The 24,630-nt window shown below is 49.2% G+C and overlaps 1 protein-coding gene across 2 annotated transcripts in view; it reads left to right on the top strand.

The window, feature by feature from the left end:
• Positions 1 to 258: 258 nt before the first annotated feature.
• The window catches only part of MAP3K14 (mitogen-activated protein kinase kinase kinase 14), a 43,683-nt gene continuing 19,311 nt past the window's right edge, over positions 259 to 24,630 (top strand). The window contains exons 1-2 of one of the 2 annotated variants that reach the window (XM_047706359.1): positions 259 to 384; positions 23,913 to 24,188. In XM_047706359.1, the coding sequence (XP_047562315.1) occupies positions 23,933 to 24,188 (256 nt within the window). In that variant the 5' untranslated portion in view covers positions 259 to 384; positions 23,913 to 23,932. Of the gene's footprint in view, positions 385 to 21,322; positions 21,410 to 23,912; positions 24,189 to 24,630 lie in introns of those variants that run through there. The other variant, XM_047706360.1, reaches the window with a different exon arrangement.

Genomic DNA, 24,630 nt, shown 5'->3' on the forward strand with positions numbered 1-24,630 from the left:
TCTGTCAATCCGTCCGCCTAGCAATCTCTCTGCTCTATAAACACTGTCCGGAAATAATGCCCATTTCTGGAAACGAGGCCTTCCTAGCCAATCTTTGCTAGGGGCCGTACGACGGGACGCGCCGGCTCATTGGTCAGACTGGAGGAGTGGGCGGGGCCAAGGGTCGAGGTGAGGCCAGAGCAAGGAGGCGCGAAGAGTGGCAAATCTGCAGCCGCCGGGGGAGGCGTGGCCCCGAGGGCGGCCGGGAAGGCGGTGAGGGGGCGGGGCTCGAGACCGGGGCGGGGCGACCGTAGTCCCGGAGCCCAGCGGTCGGCGGCCGGCGGCGGGAGAAGGCGCGAGGGGAGCGCGAGACACTCGCTGGTTGGGGAGATCGGCGCTCAGCCGGTAGGTGACTGGGCGGGACCCCGGGGTCCGGAGCGGGGCGTCGAGGGAGCGGCTGGGATGAGTCGCCCCTCAGCTTGGGGCCAGGCCGCGGCCTGGCCCGCCGCCCGGAGTGGTGGGGGTCGGCGGCGCGGCCGGTCAGATCCACTGGCGCGGGGGCCCTCGGCGGCGGGCCGCGAGCGCTCGCTTGACACCACGCTGCCAGGGCCAAGGTCGCACGCCGTGCTCGCCTCGCACCCCCGCAGGCCGCACACGCGCCCAGAGCGCGTCAAGGGGCGCCCTGCTTCCCCTTCCCCAGCACCCTCTTTAGCCCCGCGCTCTCCTGCCCCGTCGCGAAGCCCGCCCCTCCTGCTCCTCTCCCTTGGTGCCTCCAGGGTGGGAACTCGCCTCGGTCGGGGACGGAAGGTGGCCGATGCACAAGCGCTCCTGTCGTGCGCCCTCACACCTGCCCTGGCAGTGAAACCCTCGGCCTTCCCTTGGGAAGTTCTCTGGTCACACCTCGAGGCGGGGAGAAGGAGCAGAGCCTGCCCTTGGCACCAGCGGGCCGGTGCTGGCCACTCTCAGCATCCTCTTTCTTACCCTGACCCTCTGTAATCCTCTCCGCTCCACTCAGGACTTCATCCGTGGGCTCCGGTATAATATTCCCATCTTGGAAGCCCGTGGGGCACCAGGCAGAAAGAGGCCTCTTGTCCAGTGCAGAGTCCCACCTGCCCAGAAGCCTCCCTGGTACTGGGTAACTTGGAAAAAGGAGCTTCCTTCCTAATTGGAGTTTTAAATGTTGCGTCCGGTCTTAAAAGGTGGATGGGGGAAGTACTGTGGGGAGAAGAGGATGAATGGAGAAAATGTGCAGAAATCCGTGGTGTAAATGGCAGAATTATTTTTGTCCACTGGAGACAGTGAACACCAGTGACTTGATTAAGGAATCTAAAAGCAAGTCAAATTAAATGATGAGAAGTGGGGCCCAGTACAAAATAGCAGTCTGTAGTTCATTCCAGGAAAAATGTTGAAAACCCCTTGACTAGAAACATGGTCTGTCTGAAAGATTAGAGGGAGATAATATCTTAACATTAGTGATGTGTTAGTGATGTGTTTTTTTTTACTCTGTATCTTCCTACCTGTAACCTCCTTTTTCCTTGAGACGTCTGGGTGAAAACATAGACAGTATTGTCCTGTTTTATAGGTGAGGTACCTGAAGCAGATGGGGGGGGTGCTTGGTATACATCATAGTTAGGACTCAGGGTGAAGAGCCTGTGCCACTAGAGTCTTACCCAGATTCCTTCCCCTGGACCAGGACCACGTGATGGGACTTAGTTGCAAGAAGAAGGGAGACGTTTGGTGTGGTGTTTTTGCCCTCACCATGAGAGGACAGCTGCTTGTCATGTCACGATGTGTTTGAATTTACTCTTGGTGTTTTTAAAGTGATGTCAAAATCGGTTCCTGGGGTGCAGTGATGCCAGACCTCTGACACCTTGAAGACATCCTCATTTATTTTGAAGGGTGTGGTGAACTTCTCAGAAGGTCTCAAAATAAAAGTTAGAGTCTCAGACTTTAATTTTAGAGATACGTACCCAGGTGTGTGTTCCAACACTTTTGTAAAATCAGACAGCAATCAGCTGCTAAGCTTTAGGTCACCTTCTGCCTGTTTCCAGATTATAAGGAGCAGTTCTGAAGGGGGTTTTTTCTGGCCCCTGGTATTGTCTGTTAGGGTTTGTGGGAGCGGCACCACAAGACGGAGACCCTGCCAAATGAGCCTTTATCTATTAAACAAAAATGTCTGGTTGGCCGTTTCGCCTCAACAGATGGAGGTTTGGTTCCTCATTTTGGTTCTCCTGTTGAACACTGACTCCTTTGTGATCTGCTTGGAGTGTTTGTATATCATTTAATGTTGAGAAGCAGGCCTGCCCTGATTGGTTGCCCAACTCTAGGCAACTGTTGTGATTTTTTTTTTTTTTTTTTTTTTTTTTTTTGGTTTATGGTAACAGTTCATCACAGCCAAGGCCTGGTGAGAGATCTGTAGAGATGGGAAAGGCAAAGCCTCATCCAGGGCTGTTTTCTTCGTTGTTGGCACCCTCTTAAGAGCCCTCTATCACTTTGGCCCGTGAAATCACTTTGAATTTCCTATTTTTTTTCCTGTCTCAGTGGACAGTACATGAGCTTTTCTAGCAGGTCTGCCTGCCTTGATGAAGAGCTGACAGATTCATATTGGTTGGCCTGACAGATGCTCTTTCTGGGAGAATAGTTAAGAAAATGATAGAGCCAAACTCAGCCCTAAATTAAAGTATAAGTCAGCCTGATACTCGTTTAGGCAGCGTATTTGTACCGATGGCTTCCATCACCTCAAAGCTGTTTTTTTTTTTTTCCTGGCAAAAGGTTAAAATGCAACTAAAATTCTGCTTTCGTGATTAATAAGTCACTACCGCAGTTGTGTCTGATGCTTCCTGTTTGCCCCATTTTAGTATTTCAGTTAAACTGGAAACATCTGAGCCTTATGGGCACTTTTGATGGCACCGGTGTGAAATTGGCGGGAAGGGAGACCATTCCATGTCAGTGGATTTGGGGAACCATATGGATAAGCCAGGCCCTCTGGCCTCTGTGCACAACGGGAGGAAGGGAAAGGAGTGGGGGCTGAGCATTTGAAGTGAGCCTTTGAAGTGATGCACGTGTGAAGGCTTTGCATGCACTTGGTGATGCTGACTGAAATGTTGAAAGCAGTAGATTAGAAATAGAAGGCTAAACTTAGGGCAATTTGGTTAGTAGAGCATTTCAGTTGAGCTGAGTGAGACGTTCCAGTATGTTGGGTATGGAGCCTTTAGTTCTGGGCTTGTCTTATTCACCTGAGTGACACTACAGAGAAAAGTCATTTTTCCTCAGTGGCCGGTGTGCCCTTCTTAGTCTTAAAAGATCCTCTTCCTGGCTTGCTGGTTTACGTCCTTTAACCCCTTATCATCCTGATAGAAATCCCTTAAGATTACATGGCATCAAGAGTCATGGTACTCTGTAGCCATTTTTGGGAGGTACTGGTATAAAGGAAGGCAGGACCAAAGATCAGGAGAGGGAACCCTCATTAGGAGGAATAAAGTGGATGAGATTATTCAGGACAGCACTATAATGCCCAGAATCTAAGCCCACATTTCTGGACCTCTAGTTCACTGCTTTGTCTACTAACCCACTCATGAAAGGATAAATTGTTTTGTTTTGTTTTGTTTCCCCCAAAATAGGTCAATGTGAATGTAACTAAACCAGGGTGGCCGCCTTATTTATCTATTTATGCTAACAAGTATTAATATTCATAAGTATTGCTGATGATTTTTAAGGGCCATCGGTTACTCATAATTACTTATGAATAAAAGGCTAAAAGGTGAAGAACACATCCCCCGACAAGTCTGCTTCTTTTCGTTTGACAGATGCAGAAATTAACGCGGAGGGGTCAGGTGATCAGGCCGAATTGATAGAGCAAGTCCACAGTGTCTCCAATTTCAGATGCGGGGGTTTCGGCTGTCAAGTCAGACAGACCTGGGTCAGGTCCAGGTCTGCCACTGTCTGCCTGTGTGACTCAGGCAAATCACTTCACTTCCCTCGGCACCAGGTGCCGCATCTGTAAATGGGATCAGAAATACTTCATGGGATTGTTTTGAGTAGAAAATGACAGAATAGATGTCAACTGCTGAGCTCAGTGCCTGGCACCTAATAAGCCCCAGAACGTGACGCCTACAAATGGTGCTGGTGGTGGTGGTCGTGGTGGTAATAGCAGTAGTCCTCGTTGCCTTTCCTCTGTAAGACGATGTCAGGAAGGGTCAGACCGCCTGACAGGGGAGAGTCATTCTCTCAGGAGGACCTCCAGAGGACGTTTCTTAGGGGCCGGGGTTTCGCTGTCACATTCTCCCTGTCGTGTACTAAACGCTGCCCTCACCACCCTCCAAAGGAGCCAACAGAGGCCCGGGCTGTGCCCAATCAGAGCTGGTGAACCTACACCCAGAGCACCCTAGGTGTTCCCAGGACTCTGAGCCAGAAGCTGGGCTGGGCCTTCCTAGGACTCCCTTCTGCCCACCTCCCACCCTCATACAGGGAAGCAGGTCCCACAGCTAAAGCTCTGGAGATGAAAAATGGGAAAATACTGTGTAGAATATAAGTCAACAAGGACTTATTCTTTGTATGAGGGACTCAGAGGAAGATTTTGGTTCCATGGGGCGAGGTTCTCGCCACTGCGTGGCACCCCCCAGCTCACCGCCCATTCCCCCTTATATATACAGCATTGTCAGCCTATTGCTACTCCTGTATCTGGGGGTCCTGGATCTGTAGTCAGGGGCTTGCAGATCTTCCTTTAAATCACCTAAGGAATTGGTGACTCTTTTTTTTCCCAAGGGGGAAAAAAAGTCTCGCACTACATTTTAAATTCCTTTTTCCTCTTCTTAATACAAAACAAAAATACCGGCTCCCACCAGGCTGACGTTCCCTTTAAATAACATTTTGTTTTCTCTTGGGGAAGCTGTCTTCATGGCCAGAGAGTCATTTCTAAAGTGAACCTAGTTTTTAGAAAAAATAGATCACCGGATGTCAAGCCTCATGTGGAGCTCGGTTCAGATGAAAATGAAACCAGCAGGCCTGGAGTGGCAGCCCCACACTTGACTTCAGGCTGGAGGTGAGAGGCAGAGCGTCTGGGCCCGGCTCACTAACTGCTTGGCCTCACGGAGTGCATTTGATAGGTGCCTTAGTCATTTTCCAGGCAGCTTTGCTTAGGTGAGCAGAGCACTTTCTCTAGAAGGTGAGTCACCCATGCAGGGGTGTAGGTGACAGGCGACTTATTCCCCAGTACAACTGCAGAGGAAGTCTTAACCAGACCTTGTCAAGAAGCCCTCTGCCACAGGGCGCCTGGCTGGCTCAGTTGGAAGAGCATGCAACTCTAGAGCTGGGGGGCGTGAGTTCGAGCCCCGTGGTAGGATTAGAAATTACTGACATAATATGGGACGCCTGGGTGGCTCAGTTGGTTAAGCAGCTGCCTTCGGCTCAGGTCATGGTCCCGGCGTCCTGGGATCGAGTCCCACATCGGGCTCCTTGCTTGGCGGGGAGCCTGCTTCTCCCTCTGCCTCTGCCTGCCATTCTGTCTGCCTGTGCTCGCTCTCTCTCCCTCTCTCTCTGACAAAATAAATAAAATCTTAAAAAAAAAAAAATTACTGACAAAATAATAAATAAACTTTAAAAAAAAAAAAAAGCCCTCTACCAAAGATCACTTTCATTTCAGCGGAAGGGCTTTGGAGGCAGGGATAAGGAAACAAATGGGAGGCTCCCAAGGCTTGCCAACCAACAGAGAGATGGATCCCTTGGCTGGGGGAGGGGGTCATGTGGACGAGGCACAGAGCCCAGATCAGCGGTGTCACTGCGCTCCTGAGTCCAGCCACCTTGAGGGTGGAAAATGGCCCCATTCCAGTGACAGTCAGCAAAGAAACAGGAGGGGAGCTTTGGCTCCGGGGAGCTGGGAAACCCCTTGGCAAAGAGCAGAGAGTGCAAACCATGCTTTGGTGTGAAAGACCTTTTAGGGAGCCCTTTTCTACCTGCTGCCTTTCTTTTTGCCACCTGAGTTGGAAGGCTCTGACGAGCTCCAATGATTGAAAAGGCTAGATGAAACCCTGGACTTCAAGAAACTGTCATTTTACTGTCATTCCAAGCCTGCCACCACTTCAGTTGTCTACGCATCCAGCGCTGGTGTTTGGACTCAGAAAGAAGCAGCAGAGGAAAGTCCTGAGCCATCCCTCCCCCCCGAGTTTCTGGTTGCTATGGCTTCTGCTCACCCTCTTCCCACTAAGGCCATGACCAGGCATCCACCAAGACAAAGAGTCTGTTCAAAACTCCCTCTTCTGGACCCGTGTAATTGGTGTTGAACTTGACAGCTAACGGTCAGGGACATCTGTAGGCAATGTCCAGGGTTACCCACAAAGTGGGCTTGACTTTATTGAAGCCTCAGGAAAAGAACTAGTATTACTAGACTCCACCCCCCCCCCTCGGCCCCAGAGCCACAGCCTGTCAATCCGAACTAGCCAGCCATCATTTCCAGGCAAGCATGGCTAAGCGACCTTTAGGCTCTAACCACTCTGTCAAGAAAAAGCTGTTAGAATTACAGCCTGGAAATGACCATTACCATTCACATCCTCCACTACTTTACAGAAGAGAAAATGATGGCCCAAGAAGCTAAGTGGGTTGCCCAAGGTCACATGGCTAGTTCATGGCAGAATCTGAACTAAAGTCCAGGCTCTTTTCACCATGCTCTGCCACCACTGAACAAAGGAACTACTCGTGGAGTAGGAATTGGATTTTTTTAACTAGTTCCTCCTTTATTCCCCTCCCTTGACCCCATCACTGTCAGTCTTGCTGCAAGCTCTGCCAGACCTGGGAAGGGTGGAACCAGAGCAGCTGCTCTAAGCCTAAGAAAAAGTCAACAGAAAGCTATTCACTTGACACTCTCTTATACCATGAGTTTGTGTAACCAAAAGGAGGTCAAGGTTGATAAGAAAAAACAATTCTGGGCAGGGTTACCCGGAAGTCTCAAAGGTTGCCTGCACCTTTAGGGCACCATCCTACCTCCCCAAGCAGTGTCTTACCCAGAGTGGGCATTCAGACCCTATTAATGATTGACCGTGATGGTGCAAACCCACCGGGCACCAAGAAGCTCTTCTGCATCTTTCCACTGTGAAGAAGGGACATGTTGCCCATGGGATGTAGGTGACCAGAAAAGCCAGAGTAGTCAGGGGTCATTCCAACTGGATTCAGCCAGCAACTCTCAGTGAAGAAGCTCTTCCCTGTGGGCAAAGCATGATGTCCCGTCTGGATGATGGCTCCTGTACATGCAAAGAGCTGTTGTATCTGAGATTCACCACCCACTGTCTGCTGTCATTGACATTTCCTTTCACTGGGCAAGAATTAGTCAATACTGGTCTCCTGGTCAATACTAGGGATGACTGGGAGGTTAAGGAGGAAAGGGGGCCTTAGCCAAACTCAGATGAAGATGCTCTTAAAAGTTAAGATTAGAAATACTTTGGCCCAAGAAGTTAGTTGGATGAACTGGGCTCCTTGAGCCTGTGCCCGATAGTCCCAGCCTACTGTTGGGACTGTACTGTTGGCAGATGTACTTTGAGAGGCAGGAATAGCTTTCTAGAGATAAATAGATAAATGTAAAAGCTGGAGATTTGCGTACCACCTCCTGTCGAGGATATAGGTGCACATTGGAGCCCAGATGGATGTTGTCTGGCACAGGAAGGTCATCTTCTCAAAGAATTGGAAGTAATTGGGTCTCAAGGTCAGCATTTAGGAAAGGGGATGAGGGCGGCTCAGTAGCCAGCTTGAGTGACACCTTCTTGCTGGGGTGCAGTCAAAATACAGCCACCCCTGGTCACCAGGCTCTGCCTGCTTCTGCTCGCCAGGCGAATGGGACAGTCTGGACACTCGGATGCCAGACCAGACAGGCTCTTAGAGCCGGAACACTAGTGTGTTCTTTAGGCGTGTATCAGTCATCCTTTCAGTGAGCCTTTGCCAGGAATGTCACATATGGCAGGCTCTGGCAGGTGCTAGAATATGAAAACAAGAATAACGGAGATGCTTCTCTCAGGGAGCTTGCTGTGGCACCAGGGCGCGGGGGAGGGGATAGACATTGAAGGTGCTAAATCATGAACCATGACTGGGGGCTGGAGAGGAGCCAGGAAGGCATCGCGGCCCGGTGGTCCTCCTGGTCCAGCTTGACCCAGCACTGTCACACACAGAGTTCCTTGGAGGGCAGGAGCCCCACCTCCCATTCTGCGGGGACCTGGGTGGGATCTGTCAGCTTAGAAAAGGAGCTTGAGAACAATCAGGAAACTTCGGCAGTCTGGGAGGAACGGAATATATTTGTAGAGGTGAAGCCACTGTCAGGAGAAATGTGTGCTCACATAGTTCAGAGCAGAAGCAGACAACAGATTGCCAGCTGTTGAAGATAGGGCTGACTTAGCCCACCCTTCCCAGCTGCAGTAGAGAAGGCGGTGACACGATCCCATGTGCTTGGCACCGCTCTGACACAGGTTTGCAGGCAAATGATTCAAAGCCTGACCCATGACTATGCTTCTTCGTAACTAAGTTCAGCGTTCCAAAAAAGCCTTTCCAGGGTTATGATGGTGACAGCCTCGTGAGGGCAAGGACTTTGTCTGTCTCGGTCACCGTGGCATCTGGCATCTGCTGGCCAGCACGGCACCTGGAGCGTGGGATCCACTGGCCAAGGATTTGTGGTCCAGGGAAAGTACAAGACTAGCATCCACATTCCTCCTGCTGGGCTCTCCTGGCCCAAAAGAGGCTGAAGGAGCCACAGGCTGTTCATGGTTTCCCCTCCTTGACCAAGGAATACGCTGAGAGCTTCTGAATGCTCCCTGTTATACCACAGGCCCCAGGCCTTTCTTCCCTTCCTAAAGGAGGACAAGAGTATGACCCTGTATTATAAAGGGACATGTCAAAGTCACCTTTGTTGCTCACGTCCTCGAGTTGTCACTCAGGCCAATTCTGTCAAAGGTTGTGTAGGGCAGCATCTGAAATGAGGCCATGGTCAGGGTTCCACTGCCAAAAAGCAGAGCTGGACCGTGTGCTTCCTTCCAATTACCCCTGTGCGTTGGAAGTCTTCTGTGGAAAACCGAGTTGTTTGGGTTTCTTGTTTATTCTGAAGTTCCTCAAACTAGTTCCTCAATTTCAAAACCAGTCACCAGTGACTACAATGAACTTGAAGCCTCCTCCCTCACAGGGAGGCTGAACCTGTCTTTCTCCGTCTGCTCTGAGTGCAGGTAGACCCTGCTTGAAGCCAGTTCCACCTGGGAAAACAGAGTTCCTTACCAAGCGAGAGAGGAAGGTAGTGGTTGTATTTCAGTGAGATTCACCTTAGCCCAGGGAACTGCTCCTTGCTCAGAATCCAGTTCAGAAGGTTAAATAAGAAGAACTGTTTTTCACAACCAAATGATGCTTGTAATGATGACCTCAAGGCTTGACAAGATCCAGAAGTACATTTTGACTCATCAAAAGAAAGCTGATTGGGTTTGGCATGATTTTAGTGTCTGGGGCAGTTCATGGCGCTGTAATCTTTGGAAATTGATCATTACCAAATGGTATATACTGCAGCCCCGCTTAATCAAGATGTGTAATGACACAAAATACCCCACAGAACACACTTGCAATTTTTTTTGACTTAACATACATTAAAAATTCCCTGCTGCTTATTGTATAAAATGAGACACGCATATGATTGTTTTGGTTTTTTGTTTTGTTTTCTTTTCCTCACTACTACTCCTACCCTCACCCCATTATCCTGCATACCAATTCCATAATCGCCTTTGTGGATCAGGGATGCCCCCATGGCTTGTTCTGTATGCTGTTGGATTCAAAAGTTAAATTGCAAAGGATTCAAAAGTTGAATTGAAAATGCTTTTGTAACACTTTTCTTTTAGAACTTATGCCATGCCCTTTATCAGGGCCCTAGAGACAAAGTACCGACCATATTTGAGGAGATACTAGCTGATGCTCAAGGCTTTGCTATTAAACAAACAAACAGCAACAAAAATCACAGAAGGCCTGGGGCCAGGCCTTCTAAAATGCCAGGCACATTTGAACTTTGTTGTAGAGTTGGTCCTTGCAACGGGCCTGAGTGTGCCTGACCTGATAACCCACGCCAGGCATGGGGAGACTAAGGAATATGGGGCTGCCCCGTGTCCGGCTTGAAGTCTTTGCTTCCCATTGCCATTTTCAAGTTGCTTTGCTGCAGAACATAGGCTGGCTGCGTTTATACTCACTAATGGAGATGCTCCCTCTTGGGTCAGTCCCTGGGTTTCTCACTAACAAACCTTTGACTTGTAGCAGCTTCTGTGTTTGGGTCTCAATTTTTTAAAGCTTTAGATCATGTGAAAACAGAATGTTAATGTTAAGAATCCGTACTTTGACAAACGAGCCCCTGGGCACAAATCTGGCTTCTGCCAATTCCTTGCAGAGTAGCATCAGACTAATTTTTTGTTAGCATCAGACTAATTTACTTGAGCTCCTGAGCCTCAGTTTCTTCCTCCGTATAAAGGGAACAATATTAGTGCCCTGCTCATGGAGTTCTTGAGAGGGTCCAAGAGACAGTGCATGCGTTACATAATATGTAGCAAACAGTAATAGCTACTGTTATTTCTATTATTATTGACACTGGCACGTAATTAGCATGTATACACATAGTAGCAGACTCTTGCTGTCCACAGGACAAAGATGTCCACGGGACAGCTAATTTCAACTTGAGCTGTCAAGGAATTCTGGGTCCTGGTTCCTCATGCACCGGCAGCTCGTTCCTCAGTCCATTGGGAGCTGGGCACTGCCAACAGAGGGAGAAGCTGGACAGCACGCACAGAATGCACTTCAAAGAACATCCCCCTCGTAGGCTGACCTTGCCTTGCTGACTGCTTCTACCCTTCTGATTTTGGGACTCTCCCTTTCTCCTTTGATGGCATCTATTCCAGACCTTCCTCCTGACGCTAGGGCTGCTGGCTAGAGGCTTTGCAAGGCAGATTTCAGCTCTGCAGAAGCAAGGACTTTCAAGCAACTGGTACTTCCAGTCCCAGAAAGGACTGCTCGTCTTGTATCAGCTTCCTTCTCGTTGGAGGTTTTGCTAACGTTTACCAGAGCACCAACTGTGTTCCAGACACAGTACTCCGCATTTAAAGATTGCTTCTTGCATTCAGCTGTCCTGTAAAATCCTATTGTTTCCGTTTGAGCATCCCTGTTTTACAAATGAGACAGCTGTGTCTCCAGAGTAAGTCATCTTTACCTGTCACCTCCCAGAGTGTGAGAGACTATAGCTCCAGATCAGACCTTTGGACTCCAAGGCCATCCTGCTATGTAGCTGGGTGGCCATCCTTGGGATTATTAAGTGATATGTTGGAATAAATGACTTCCAAAGGCCCTTCTGATCCCAAGATCATTTTGTGATTCCTTTATTCAGCCAGCCAGCCACTCTCCCCTACTAGATTATAGGCATCTTGAAGGCAAGGATAGCATCTTTCTAGCAAATGATGTATAATGTTTGGGAACCACCTTTCCTGGACTGATCAATGCTTCCCACTTTCCTAACACCTAGAAATGAGAAAAGAGTGACCATGCAAAGGGTCACCCAGAAATTCTGGTTCTAGGTGTTTACCACCTAGAATTTACCTATAAAAGTACACAAAAAAGTGAATAAAGAGCTTTTGGGTTTTGTTTTGTTTTTGCATTAATACTTGTAAGACTGAAAAATTGGGAACAATTTGCAAGAACATCTGTAGGAGAATAGGAGGAGAAATGATTGGACATTTATACCATGGAATCCTTTTTTTTTTTTTTTTTTTAAGATTTGTTTATTTATTTGAGAGAGAGAGAAAAAAAGAGAGAAAGAGCAAGTCGGGGGAGGGGTAGAGAAAGACAAGCAGACTCCACACAGGGCTTGATCCCAGGATCCTGAGGTCATGACCCGAGCCAAAGGCAGATGCTTAACTGACTGAGCCACCCAGGCGCCCCTCTACCATGGAATCTTATGGAGTCATTAAAAAAAAATGAAAGAGATCTCCATACATTGAAGTAGGAAAGTGTCCATAATCTACTGTGGGTTTTTTGTTGTTTTTTAGGTTTTGTTTGTTTGTTTGTTTGTTTGTTTTAAAGATTTTATTTATTTATTTGACAGACAAAGATCACAAGTAGTCAGAGAGGCAGGCAGAGAGAGAGAGAGGTGGAAGCAGGCTCCCTGCTGAGCAGAGAGCCCAATGCGGGGCTCGATCCAAGGACCACTGGGATCATGAGTGAGCCGAAGGCAGAGGCTTTAACCCACTGAGCCACCCAGGCGCCCCGTTTTTTAGGTTTTTTAAATTTTGTTTCTAGAGAGGGAATGGAGGGGTGGGGCAGAAGGAGAGGGAAAGAGAGAATCCTTAGCAGACTCCAATGCCCAGCATGGAGGCCGAGTCGGGGCTCGATCTCACAACCATGAAATGACCACCTGAACTGAAATCAACGGCTGGATACTTAACTGACTGAGCCACCCAGATGCTCTCCGTAATCTATTGTTAAGTCAAAGATATAACTTGTAGCTATCTATAAACCCATGTTTCTTTTAAAGATAGTCCCAAATCTGTGTGTGTGTGTGTGTATATATATATATATATATATATATATATATATATATATGTAGTAATGGAACTAGAAGGATTTACACCAAATTTACATTGTAGGGAGGAGGGAATGAGGCCAAGTTCTCTTTTTTTTTTTTGTCCCTCTAAGTACTTTGTATGGTTGAAATTTTTACAGTGAACAAATACTACTTTTGTAGTTGAAAACAAAATACAAATCAAAAAAAGAAACGGGGGCCGCCTGGGTGGCTCAGTGGGTTAAGCCTCTGCCTTCGGCTCAGGTCATGATCTCAGGGTCCTGGGATAGAGCCCCGCATCGGGCTCTCTGCTCTGATGGGAGCCTGCTTCCTTCTCTCTCTGCCTGCCTCTCTGCCTACTCGTGATCTCTCTCTCTCTGTCAAATAAATAAATAAAAATTAAAAAAAAAAAAAGAAAGAAACGGGGTTCCAGGGTGGCTCAGTCATTAAGCATCTGCCTTCAACTCAGGTCATGATCCCAGGGTTCTGGGATCGAGCCCCGCATCGGGCTCCCTGCTCAGCGGGAGCCCTGCTTCTCCCTCTCCCACTCCCCCTGCTTGTATTCCTTCTCTCGCTGCCTCTCTCTCTCTCTCTCTGTGTCAAATAAATAAGCAAAATCTTTTTTTTTTTAATTCTCTCATTTAAAGGAAAAAAGAAACAGGGTCAGATATTATATAAAGAAGGTAGGAGAGATTCGCCAGCACAGCTTGCCTTCTTCGGGTTTTCCAGATTCAGACCAACCCTCGGGTCCCACCCTTGACATCAGCAGGGAAGGAGGGGCTGGGGGCTTTGTCTCGGGGCCAGTTCTGCTGTGTGTCCAGCTCTTTATGGAGCCTCTTGTGCCCACGGGCGTTTCTTATATTTAGCACCAGCGGGCCTTCACCGCTGTACACACTTGGCCTCGGTGACTATACATAAAAGCAAGGAAGCCATGGCCTTCAGAGTTGAGGACGGCTGACAGGGCCATCTTTGAGCACCTTCCTACCTCTTGAGTCATAACAGCCCCCAGTGGGAAACAAGAAAGAGACAGAAATGAAAACCAAAACCAGGAGGGATGGGCTTGCCCATCTCCAGTCCTCTGTTTCGGTAGCGCTGCCTCCCGAACTCGCTGACCAGCCGTAGCGATTCTGATGAGGCCTCCGTGGGGGCTGTGGGTTGGGAGAGTATTTATTATCTCGTATTTATTAAGACCCACTCACACAGTGAACCAGATGCCTCTTCAATTCCCACACCACGAGACCCTTTTTTGAGTGATCGCTTGTTTTTGTTATAGAAGTAATACTCCCCCGAAGACATCTCTGGGGGGACACACAAGAAACCGGTAACTGAGATCCCCTCAGAGGGATGGGGCAAGGATGAGAAGGACATACACTTTTCACTGTATAGCCTTTCTGTATTTTTTTAAACACTCGGAAACATTATCTGTTACAAAATGAAAACTGGGGAAAATAATACATGCTGTCTGGAAAAAACATGGAAAAATTAGAAAAGTATAAAAAAAATTAAAACACCCAAGAGTTAGCCATTGCGTGTCTGTGCTAGGTGTCTGCATTTTTATTTATTTTTATTTTTTTTAATATTTTGAGATTTTATTTATTTGAGCGAGAGAGAGAGAATGAGCAGGGAGAGGGGAGGGACAGAGGGGGAGAGAGACAGACTCCCCACTAAGCAGGGAGCCCAACGTGGGGCTCAATCCCATAACCCTAAGATCATGACCTGAGCTGAAGACAGATGCTTAACCAGCTCAGCCATGCTAGAGCCCCTTTTAAAATATTTCATTTATTTATTAATTTTGGATAGAGAGCATGCACACTGGGTGGGGGTGGACAGAGGAGGAAGGAGAGGGACAAGCAGACTCTTGCTAATTGCTGAGCCTGACGTGGGCTCACTCCCAGGACCCTGAGATCATGACCCCACCCAAAACCAAGAGTCAGAAGCTCAACAGACTGAGCCACCCAGGTGCCCTGGGTACATTTTTATAAAGGTTGATGTAGTATACAGACACAGGCTAGGTGGGATCATACTCTAGATATACTTCTGAATCTTTTCTCTATTAATACTGTGTCCCATCAGCATTTTTCCATATAGTTAAAAATTATTTGTAAACATCATTAATGGATGTACCATGACTTAATTAATAATTATCCTCCCCCAGTAATCAGACATTTTTATTCCAGCTTTTACTATTATAAAATATACTAAGCATCTCTCATGATGCATCTTTTTCCATAATTCTGTTTGCTCCCTTATCTAGACACAATTCTCTGAGCTGTGCACACAAGAAATGGCTATCTCCTCTTGGTGTAAGACATCTTGTTTCCAGAGTTCTTTCATCTGCGTTATTTCATTTGAGGAGTAAGGGAGGGTGATGGTGTGGGGGCCTGGGTGAAGCTAAGGAGAGTGAGGAGAGCCAGTGCCATAGGCAGTCAGAAAAGGAGGTGACAGTTCTGTGAAGCTATTGGGGGGGGACTTCCTGGAGACCTAAGTCCAGCTTGGGGGTGAAGGACAGGCTGGATGTGTAGGGCGGCCCCCACAAGACATGGGACACATAGAGACCTATAGATTTGAGCAGCGAGCGAATCGGGTGTGGAGATCGCACTGGCCACAGCCAAACCCTGTATTTTTAGGGAAATAGTGGTCAGATTATGGACCACAGAGTTGATACTGGGTCCATAAGTAGTGCAGAGCTACCAGATGTCTTTGAACTTGAGGTTATCTTAAAGACAGGATATTTTCAGATTAGCTTGCGATGGGAGGGGGTCAGGGAGAAGCTGGAAGTGGGTGAGGCCTGTGCTAATAGAATAGACAGAAGTGATTGCCTACAACATTTGAAGGCGCCTGTAGACACCAGGGTCTCTGCGCGCATGTGGGGCTAGCCAGCATGGACGGGCGTGTGGTGGCAGCTGGAGGACAGTCAGAAATTTTGTTCTGTACATTTCATTCACCTAGCAGTTTGACCTGTGGAATTGGCAAGACTGAGTTTCTGTGGGCATGACAGGTCTTTATTTTAAAATTGATCAGCAAGATTTTAATGATTGAGGTGCATTCGCGTTTCCTAGCTTTAATGATCCTTAATGCGAAACACTAAGCCAGAAATTGCTCTCCTGGGATGCAGGCTTCAAGCTGGCGTGCCAGGCTGGTTTGGAGATGCCTCCAGCCGCACTCGGCCTCTCCACCTGGGGGGAAAAATTCAGCAAGGCTCCCAGAGCTTGGAGTATTGTTAGCGCAGGCTGGAGATGTGGGGTGAGAGTTCTGTCCCAAGGACATAGTTTACATGTCAGTACCCACATCTACCATCTGCCCCTACCCTATAGGTTCCTCCCTCTGGAACTCTGCCTCCGAATTCTACCCCTCTTCCTAAGAATTTAACCCCCGAATGACCTGAGCTTTGCCCACCAGCAACTTGGAGCTGTTTGCGACTCTTCTAGACTCACCTCTGTGCCTTAACTTTTGCCATTCCTTCCACCTAGAATACCTTCTCCTTTTTCTTGGGTAGTTTTTGCTCACCCCTTGAGACTTAGTCTGAGGACTTTAGGAAGCCTTTCCTGACACCCACCAGGCTGAGCTAGATGTCCCTCCAAGTGTTCCCATTGCGTCTGCTGCGTGTCTGTGTCTGCTGCTGTGTGACCATACTGTATTGTAATTTTCTAACTCCATGTCTCTCCCTTGGTAGACTATGAGCTCCTTAAGGGACTGGGTCTTCTTCCTCAATATACACCCAGTACTCAGCACAGAGCCCAGTCTCCAGCAGACCCAACCCATGCTCGAAGAAGGCTGTGTTATTAAGATCCTGCAGCTCCGGGCACCTGGGTGGCTCAGTTGGTTAAGCGACTGCCTTCAGCTCAGGTCCCGGGATCGAGTCCCGCATCGGGCTTCCAGCTCCACGGGGAGTCTGCTTCTCCCTCTGACCTTCTCCTCACTCATGCTCTCTCTCACTGTCTCTCTCTCAAATAAATAAATAAAGTTTAAAAAAAAAAAAAAAAGATCCTGCAGCTCTGTTTGACAGGACACTCAAAGCAGAGACCTCACTCATCCATAAAGCCTCAACTTGCCTCCAGCCTTTGGATTTTGAGGCTCTTTATTGGTTGCATATAAGTTATAGCCTTTCATCTTAAATATTTTGTCTGATATGAATATTACATGTCTTTGGTTAGTATTGGTCTGGCATATCTCTTTTCATCCTTTATTTTCAGTCTTTCTATATAATTTTATTTTGTCTTTTTTAGTAAGCATCTAGCTGGATCTTTTAAAATCTTATCTGATTGTCTGTCTTTTAATAGCTGGGCTTAATCTATTTGTGATTAATCCTGCCTTAATACTTCAACTTACTTTTGCCACCTTCATTTCTGTTTTCATTTTATACTTAGTGTCCTTTTCCTTTGCTACTTTTTTCCTTCTTTCCTTGCCTTTTGTTAGAGTGATCAAAGTTTCTGTTTTTCTTTTTTTGCCCTCTGGTTTAGAAACCCTACATGAGTGCCTTCTATGGGTGGGGGGGAGGTTTGTTGTTGTTTTAAGAAAATGAAATGTTAAACTGTTAAAACTAATCAAGTCAAACATTCTAACATCTCAGGAACATGTGGTGGTGTAACCCACCTAGAAGTCTGACCAGTTTATCACTGATTCGGCTTTTACAGGAGACCCCTCATTTTCAGTTCTTGTGTTTCCTGCCTACACAGGCCAAGCAATTAAATACGAACAGTAGGCAGATCCTGTGGGCAAAATGGAAGCAGTAATAGCCACATGGTAGTAATACTGCTCAGGCCCTTGACGTTCCAGGGGCCTCTGCCAACAAGCTTTTCTTCTAGAATGGAGCTGGGAATCCTTGGGTCCCCAAGGAAAGGGCCAGGAAGCTTTAGCTCTAATCCCATGGTAATTGCTTTAGTTGTATAAATTGGCACTCATTTTTTTCTGCAGGAAGTTCATCTCCTAGAGCCTTAATTTCTTCATCTGTAAAATGGGAATAATATCACCCACCCTGCAAGGTTTCTGTGAGTTATCGAAATGGATAAAGCAAATTGCGCATACCCAACACACAGATGACATCGAACGAATGATCCCGGTTAGTACAGGCTCTGGTACTTAGGGACCCTCCCTGAACACTTGTGCAGTTAATGCAAGAGCTTCGTTGAGGGGCTAGGTGATAAAGGATGGATATTTTTTTTTTAAAGATTTTATTTTTATTTATTTGACAGACAGAGATCCCCAAGTAGGCAGAGAGGCAGGCAGAGAGAGAGAGGAGGAAGCAGGCTCCCCTCTGAGCAGAGAGCCTGATGCGGGGCTCGATCCCAGGACTCTGGGATCATGACCTGAGCCGAAGGCAGAGGCTTTAACCCGCTGAGCCACCCAGGTGCCCCAAGGATGGATATTAACAAAGGAAGAAGGCATTCTCTACCAGAGCAAGAAGGTGACCAAAGGAAAAGAATCCGAGGCTTACCCGTTGCTGCTGTGCTCAGGCAAGTGAGAGGAGCAGACTGGCCAGAATAGAGGCCGGGGGTGGGGGAATCTGGGGAGAGTAGGCAGGGCAGAAAGGGGAGCCAGCACTGAGCGTGTACGAGGATCTCTGGGTCTGCCGGGCCGGATGGCTGTGTTTGCCAGGCCAGCTCACTCTGCCTGCACTTGACCTTGGTTCCCCTCCTGCACAGCCCCTCATTCTTGATAGGCAGAAGCCAGCCCAGTGTGGCCTAGTGGCCAGGCAAGCTGACGGCTTAAAAGAGGAAGCATCAGAATAAGATTGGTTTTCAACTAATATCTTATTAAGGAAGTTGAATCATTCTACTTCTGCTATTTGTCCCCTCTGGGCATTCAGAGGAGGACAAGTTTTTACTTCCAGATGAAATAGTCATGAGAGGGATTTGCCCTGGTCCGCCCTAGTCCCTCGGTGGACATTTCCAAGATGAGCCTGTAAAACAGAGATTTTTATTTGCCTTTTACATACAGAGACCCGAGGCTGAGTGTGTTGAATGCTTTAGCTATAGCTGAACACCTTGACTCTGTCGCGCTCACACTGCGAAGTCCCATTGTCTCAATAATGGCATTTATGAGGCAGATGAAGGGCAAGAAAGTAAACTTTCATTCGACATCTTCTGTGGGCCAGGCAGACCGACTGGCATTTCACATAATCTACCTCTTCCAGTCCTCAGAACAAGTCGGAAGCAGCTGAGAGAGGAATTCTCAGCGGCCTGCTCAAGGTTGAGTGTGCGGGCTTGGAGACAGCCGCAAAAGTCCAGCCCCACCTCTGCAACTTGTAACCGTATGGCTGGTCTGGCAGGCCCCTGGCCTTCTCCGAGCCTCAGTCTTCACATCTGAAAATGAGGTCAATAATGGTAGGGGCTTAGTGAATATCAAGAGTGATCGTTCTGAATTGGTCATCCTGCCCTCAAATGATCCTGACAAATCGGTTATATTTGGGGAACTAGAAGAGACCTCAGAAGGTTTTCTAGGCCACTGGTTTTCAAACTCTCTTCCTCGGAAGAGGACCTAGCGTTCCACAGAAATCCTTGGTGGATGAAGGGAAGCTGAGGATGTGAGGCTCCTGCCCACCTTCTCTGGCAGAGCAGCTGGTTCTCATGTGAGTTACATGTCATTTGCGTGCTTCTAGTTCTTTTATTTATATATTGGGCGTTGAGCTATGATTTCATTTGACAGAAATGGTCCCACTTGCTTTTTTTTTTTTTTTTTAAGTTGCCAAGGCTAGAACCCAGATCTTCTGGTTCCTAGTCTGGTGTTTTTGCTGCACTTACTAAAAAAGGGAACTGAAATATGAAGGTTATCATCACTGAAGATCAAAATAAAACATATTTTTGTAGCTTCCAGTTAATCGGCAATTCATTTAGCCTAAATTCCAGTCTTGTCACAGAATCCTAGGAACAGAAATTTCGCTGTCAGAGAAAACATTACTATCATAGTCTTAAACAAGAACTGTCTCATCGAACTTCTCGCAGTGATGGAAACGTTCTCTATCTGCACTAACATGGTAACTAGTGTAATGAAGGAACCGATTTTTAAGTTTTATTTAATTTTAATCGATTTTTTTAAAAGATTTTATTTATTTATCTGACAGAGATCACAAGTAGGCAGAGAGACAGGCAGAGAGAGAGGAGGAAGCAGGCTCCCTGCTGAGCCGACAGCCCAATGCAGGGCTCGATCCCAGAACCCTGGGATCATGACCTGAGCCAAAGGCAGAGGCTCAACCCACTGAGCCACCCAGGTGCCCCTAATTTTAATCAATTTAAGTGCAAATAGTCACATGTGGCTAATGGCTGCCATATTGGACAGCACGGCCTTACAGTATAGACCAGGGATCAGATGGTAGTCTCTGACCCCTTGGCACAGAATCACCCAGAGAACCTGTCAAAAGTACAGATTCTGGGCCTACTGCCCAGCAACTGTTTCAGGAGGTCTAGGGCAAGTGCATTTTAGAATCATCTGGTTATTTTGACTTGCAGTCAGGTGGGAAACTGCTACATTATTGAGCTCTTCTTTGTCATGGAAGAGCAGTGCCAAAATCATGGCCTTGATCTTCTAAAGAGACTGTAGCAACTTTCCGGGGAATGTCGGACCCTTGGAAAATGTGATGGAAGCTGTGGACCTCTTCCCTGTAAAAATACAAACCGTATATAGTTTCTGCGAGTCACAGACCATCCTGAAGCTGTCCTTGAACCCACATGAAGAACTCCCCAACTTGGTGGTGCCCAGATGGCTCAGTTGGTTAAGCATCTGACTCTTGATCTCAGCTCAGGTCTTGATCTCAGGGTTGTGAATTCAAGCCCCACACTGGGCTCCACGCTGGGCATGGAGCCTGCTTTAAAAAAAAGGGAGGGGGGCCTGGGTGGCTCAGTGGGTTATGCCTCTGCCTTCGGCTCAGGTCATGATCTCAGGGTCCTGGGATCGAGCCCCGCATCACGCTCTCTGCTCAGCAGGGAGCCTGCTACCCCCCCCCCACCGCCTGCCTCTCTGCCTACTTGTGATCTTTCTGTCAAAAAAATAAATAAAATCTTTAAAAAAAAAAAAAAAAAAGTCCCAACACAGACAACAGAGCTTTACTAGCTGGTGAGGGAGCCAGGTTTGTCTCAGGACCCAGGAGCCTTGCCCACAGCAGGCATGTCATACAGATATGCCCAAAAATCACAGATATGCCCAGATTTCTCCAGGGGATCATTGAGGCCCCAGAGAAGACAGACGAACAGTGCACATGCCCTAAAAGAATACTGAACCAGTAACACGCCTTTCCTTTCCCCTTTGGTTTCCATGGCCTTGTAAGTGAACTCAGTGGGCTTGGCTATTACCAGTGCCCACATCCTCAGCTCGGACAGTGAGCAAAGGAGCAGGATGCATTTGAGGCCGGAGTGGAGCCGGGGCGAGCGTCCAGACTGAGTAATGGATTGGGATTTGGACTCGCCTTCAAAGGCAGACACACAACTGGCTCAGTCTTCACGCCCCACAGGCTATAGGAGAACGAAGGGGCAGAGCTGCAGGGAAGTGGTCTGGGGCAATGAGCCCCAGAAAACAAGCCAGGGGCAAAGACCAGGCCTAGGAAGGCCGCCTGGCCAGCAGTCCCAGGCTCAATGCAGAACCCTATTTTTTGTAGGCCAGCACCCTTATAGAAGTGGGGAAGGAGGGAGGGAGCAAACATGTGTGTATGTGTAGAAGAGCTGCTGTCAGGCCAGAGTATCCTTAGAATAGCTTCTTGAACTTGGAGGCTATCAGGGAGGGTCTGAGTCATGGTCATGTGGCACTGGAGAAGCTGTACAGCTCCCAGGCTGTGATTTTGTGCCCCTGGGAGGTGAGGATCAGCCTGTTTTCCCGTGCCCTTCACAGGTTCAGCTGCCAGCTGCTGGGTTAGCCTCTCAGCGGCCTGCCTGTTCCCCTGTCTGCCTGCCAGCCTCTTGGGTGAGTCATCCGGGCACTGCAGAGGGGGCCGGGGGAGCCCGGCATGCTCTTGGAGACAAGGATCAGGGCCCCTGGCCAGCAGCCCAGCTCACTGCCGAGGCAACGTGATGGCTCCTGGGGGGTGAGGGGCAGCCCCGCAGCCTCTCCAGAGGGCCTTAGCTCAGGATGAGCCCTGTCCAACCGAGACAGGCCGTGTGAACCGCACAACAGCTGGATCTCAGACAGCTGGGTGCCCCCGCAGCAAAGCCCTGACGGCTTGGCCTCATTTTTCTCACTCCTCACTTGGGCCTTTCTCTTCATCCCTGGTGCTCAGGGTCATCCTGTCCCTGAAGGTCGTCCTCGGATACCCGCATCCAGCCAACATTGATCATCTCATACGTGCCCTGCTAGGAGGGCACCACCCCCGCCCTCAGGAGCCTTCTGACCAAACAAGGCCATGAGTTCCCCCCTGGGGTTTGCCTGGAGCCCAGGAGACTCTGGGAGGGAGCGCCACAGCCTGGAGCTAGGGCTTCTGGGTCCTGGGCCTGTTCTACGTCCTGGGCCTGCAGTGCCACACAACGCTGGCTGACCTTGGGCAAGTTTCCGCCTAATTAGCTTTAGTTTGTTGGAGTGAAAATGAGATTAAAGCACTCCTGAGGTCCTTTTCGGCCCATCTTTAATAGTGTTAGGTTCTGAGGGCTTGGGGTTTTTTCTTAAGACGCATCTTCCCCCGGCAAAGAGGCTGAGGCAGGGCGCCCGGGTGGCACGGTTGGTTATGCGGCCGAGTGTTGATTTCAGTCAGGTCCCGATCTCAGGGTGCTGGGATTGAGCCCCATGTCTGGTTCCACACCCAGCCAGGAGTCTGCTTGAGGATTCTCTCTCCCTCTGCCCCACCACCTCTCTCTTTCTCGCTCTTAAATAAATAAATAAATATTTAAGAGGAAGAAAAATAAGAGGCTGGAGACAGCTGGGCACTTGGAAGCCAGAGCACCCCTTAGACTTCTCAAGGTCATCAGGTGACGATGAGGCTGCCCATGCCCCTCCCCAGCATCCAGCATTCAGGGCGGAGCCTGGACATCTGTGCTGAAAGCTGGTGCTGCTCTGAGTTCCGAGTCGGCAGACCCTTGAAGGCAGAGCTGGAAGGACCAAATTAGTAGTGACCAACCAGCCCATCCCACCCTCTCCTACCCCCCTACCCACCACCCCCCAGTCCGGCTGGTTCAGTGCCTCGTGGCTGTTGCAGGGCCGTGGACTCCGTAGGAAGAGGGCTTCAGCCTAGCGATGCCCAGCCCCCCACCATCCCAGGTCAGCTCCTCGCCTCCCAGCGCAAAGGGCCAGCAGTAGATGGTTTGCCTTCACGCGGCCTGCCTTTCTGCCCCGAGAGCGAATAGAGCTGTGTTCTGGGCTGAGTGCCCGGCCAGCAGGGGACACTCCATCTGTTAGCCACAGCTTTAGACCAGCCTGCCAGCAGAGAGCACTTATTAAAAACCTCTCCGAATGTGGTGCCTTCTCAGGCTTGGCGGAAAGCAAGTCCCGACCTGGAGGGACCTGCACTTCGGGAGCACACAAGCCCAGCGTTTCAAAAGGTTCCCACGTGGTAGCGATCCCAGATTGGTGCAGATCTCTTTCATGACAGCTCGAGTCTGCGTGCTGTTTGCACAAGGTTGTCTCAGCCCTGGGCTCACTCTCCCCCAGGACTTCCGGGGAACGCACAGGACTACTGGAGATAGAACCCAGGGAGACAGGAAGCCCTATGCTTTGTCTTCAGAGTCCTAGAGGTGTAGGTTGGCATTGGGTGTGCTAATTAATTATTAAGCTCCACTACCAATATGATACCTGGGAGGGGTTTTCAGCAAATGAGTGCGGACGTTACAGAAGGAAGCCTGTCAGTTCCTTCTGGAAGGCCACAGACAGATGTGCCCTGGGAGAGGAGCCAAGTGCAGGCACTGCCATTTGCATGATGATTTGTAGACCTCTTAATATGTCATATATATGAAATGTATAAAATGTATATATCCACACGTAAATCTCTATACACACACACATACGTGTATCTACCTCCTGCTACGCAACAAAAACTTGATTTTCCCCATTTGGAGAAAAGCCACCGTGGCCGGTGTAGACATGTCCTCTAGGAAGGCAAGGTCTGTGCAGAGTCCCTGAGGTCACTGGCAGTCTTGGAGTATGGCCTCTACCACCGCGTTCCAGGGGAGCAAAACACAGCATTAAAAAACAGCAGAAAGAGATTCGGCCATTATTTATAAAAACAAGAAAGAACAAACCCAGATATCCGCTCCGTGGCCGTCCTGGAGGAAGTGGGCTGGAACCCGCTTCACTGGGTGGAGTGGAGGAGTCTGCTTGTGGCAATGTGGCTAGTAGGAAGAGGAGCCAGGGTGCAGGATCATGCCAGGGGTTGATTCCTTGGCCACTTGGGGTGTTTGGAAGATCAGTATATGAGGCAGAAAGAGGCCGAAAGCCTCTCCCCTGCTTTTCTCCTCCAACCCAGTCTGTTCTGGTCCCTCAGGGTGAGCGTGAGCCTGGGAGATGGCAGTGATGGAAATGGCCTGCCCGGGCGCCCCTGGTTCGGCTGCCGGGCAGCAGAAGGAGCTCGCCAAAGCCAAGGAGAAGACACAGGCAATGGGGAAGAAGCAAGGCGCCGTCACCAAGCTCGAGGCTGTAGAAAAGAGCCCCGTGTTCTGCGGGAAGTGGGACATCCTGAACGACGTGATTACCAAAGGCACCGCCAAGGAAGGCTCTGAGGGAGGACTGGCCGCCATCTCCATCATTGCCCAGGCCGAATGTAAGGGCCAGGGCTGGTGACAGAGGGCAGGCAGGCCTGCGGGGGTAGTGGGGGGGGGCAGTCCTTGTGCCAAGGTGGCAGGGCACAGGGGCAGGAAGTCAGGGTGACCGCTATCAGAGATTTTCACAAGACACAGCTGGGGTGGGGGGTAAGCTAAGAATGAGTCGAAGTGGGAACTGTCACCATGCTGGGGACTGGAACACAGAAGGGAGGGGTGGTGCGTGGAGGCCTTTGTCCATCATGACCATAGCAGGGAAGGAGAGCCGGGAGACTTCACCAGTCCCGGGGCTCTTGGCAGGATCGTCAAGCAGGCCATTGGCCTTGTGCTGTGACCTTGGATAGCCTGAGCATCTCTGGAGAAGCCCCAGACAGGAAAGGCCAGGTCTCCTGGAAAGCCCCTCTGGGGCCTCTAGGCCCTTCACCACCTTCCACGTTGAGGTGG

This window comes from Lutra lutra, chromosome 16, assembly GCF_902655055.1.
Source record: "Lutra lutra chromosome 16, mLutLut1.2, whole genome shotgun sequence".
NCBI lineage: Eukaryota > Metazoa > Chordata > Mammalia > Carnivora > Mustelidae > Lutra > Lutra lutra.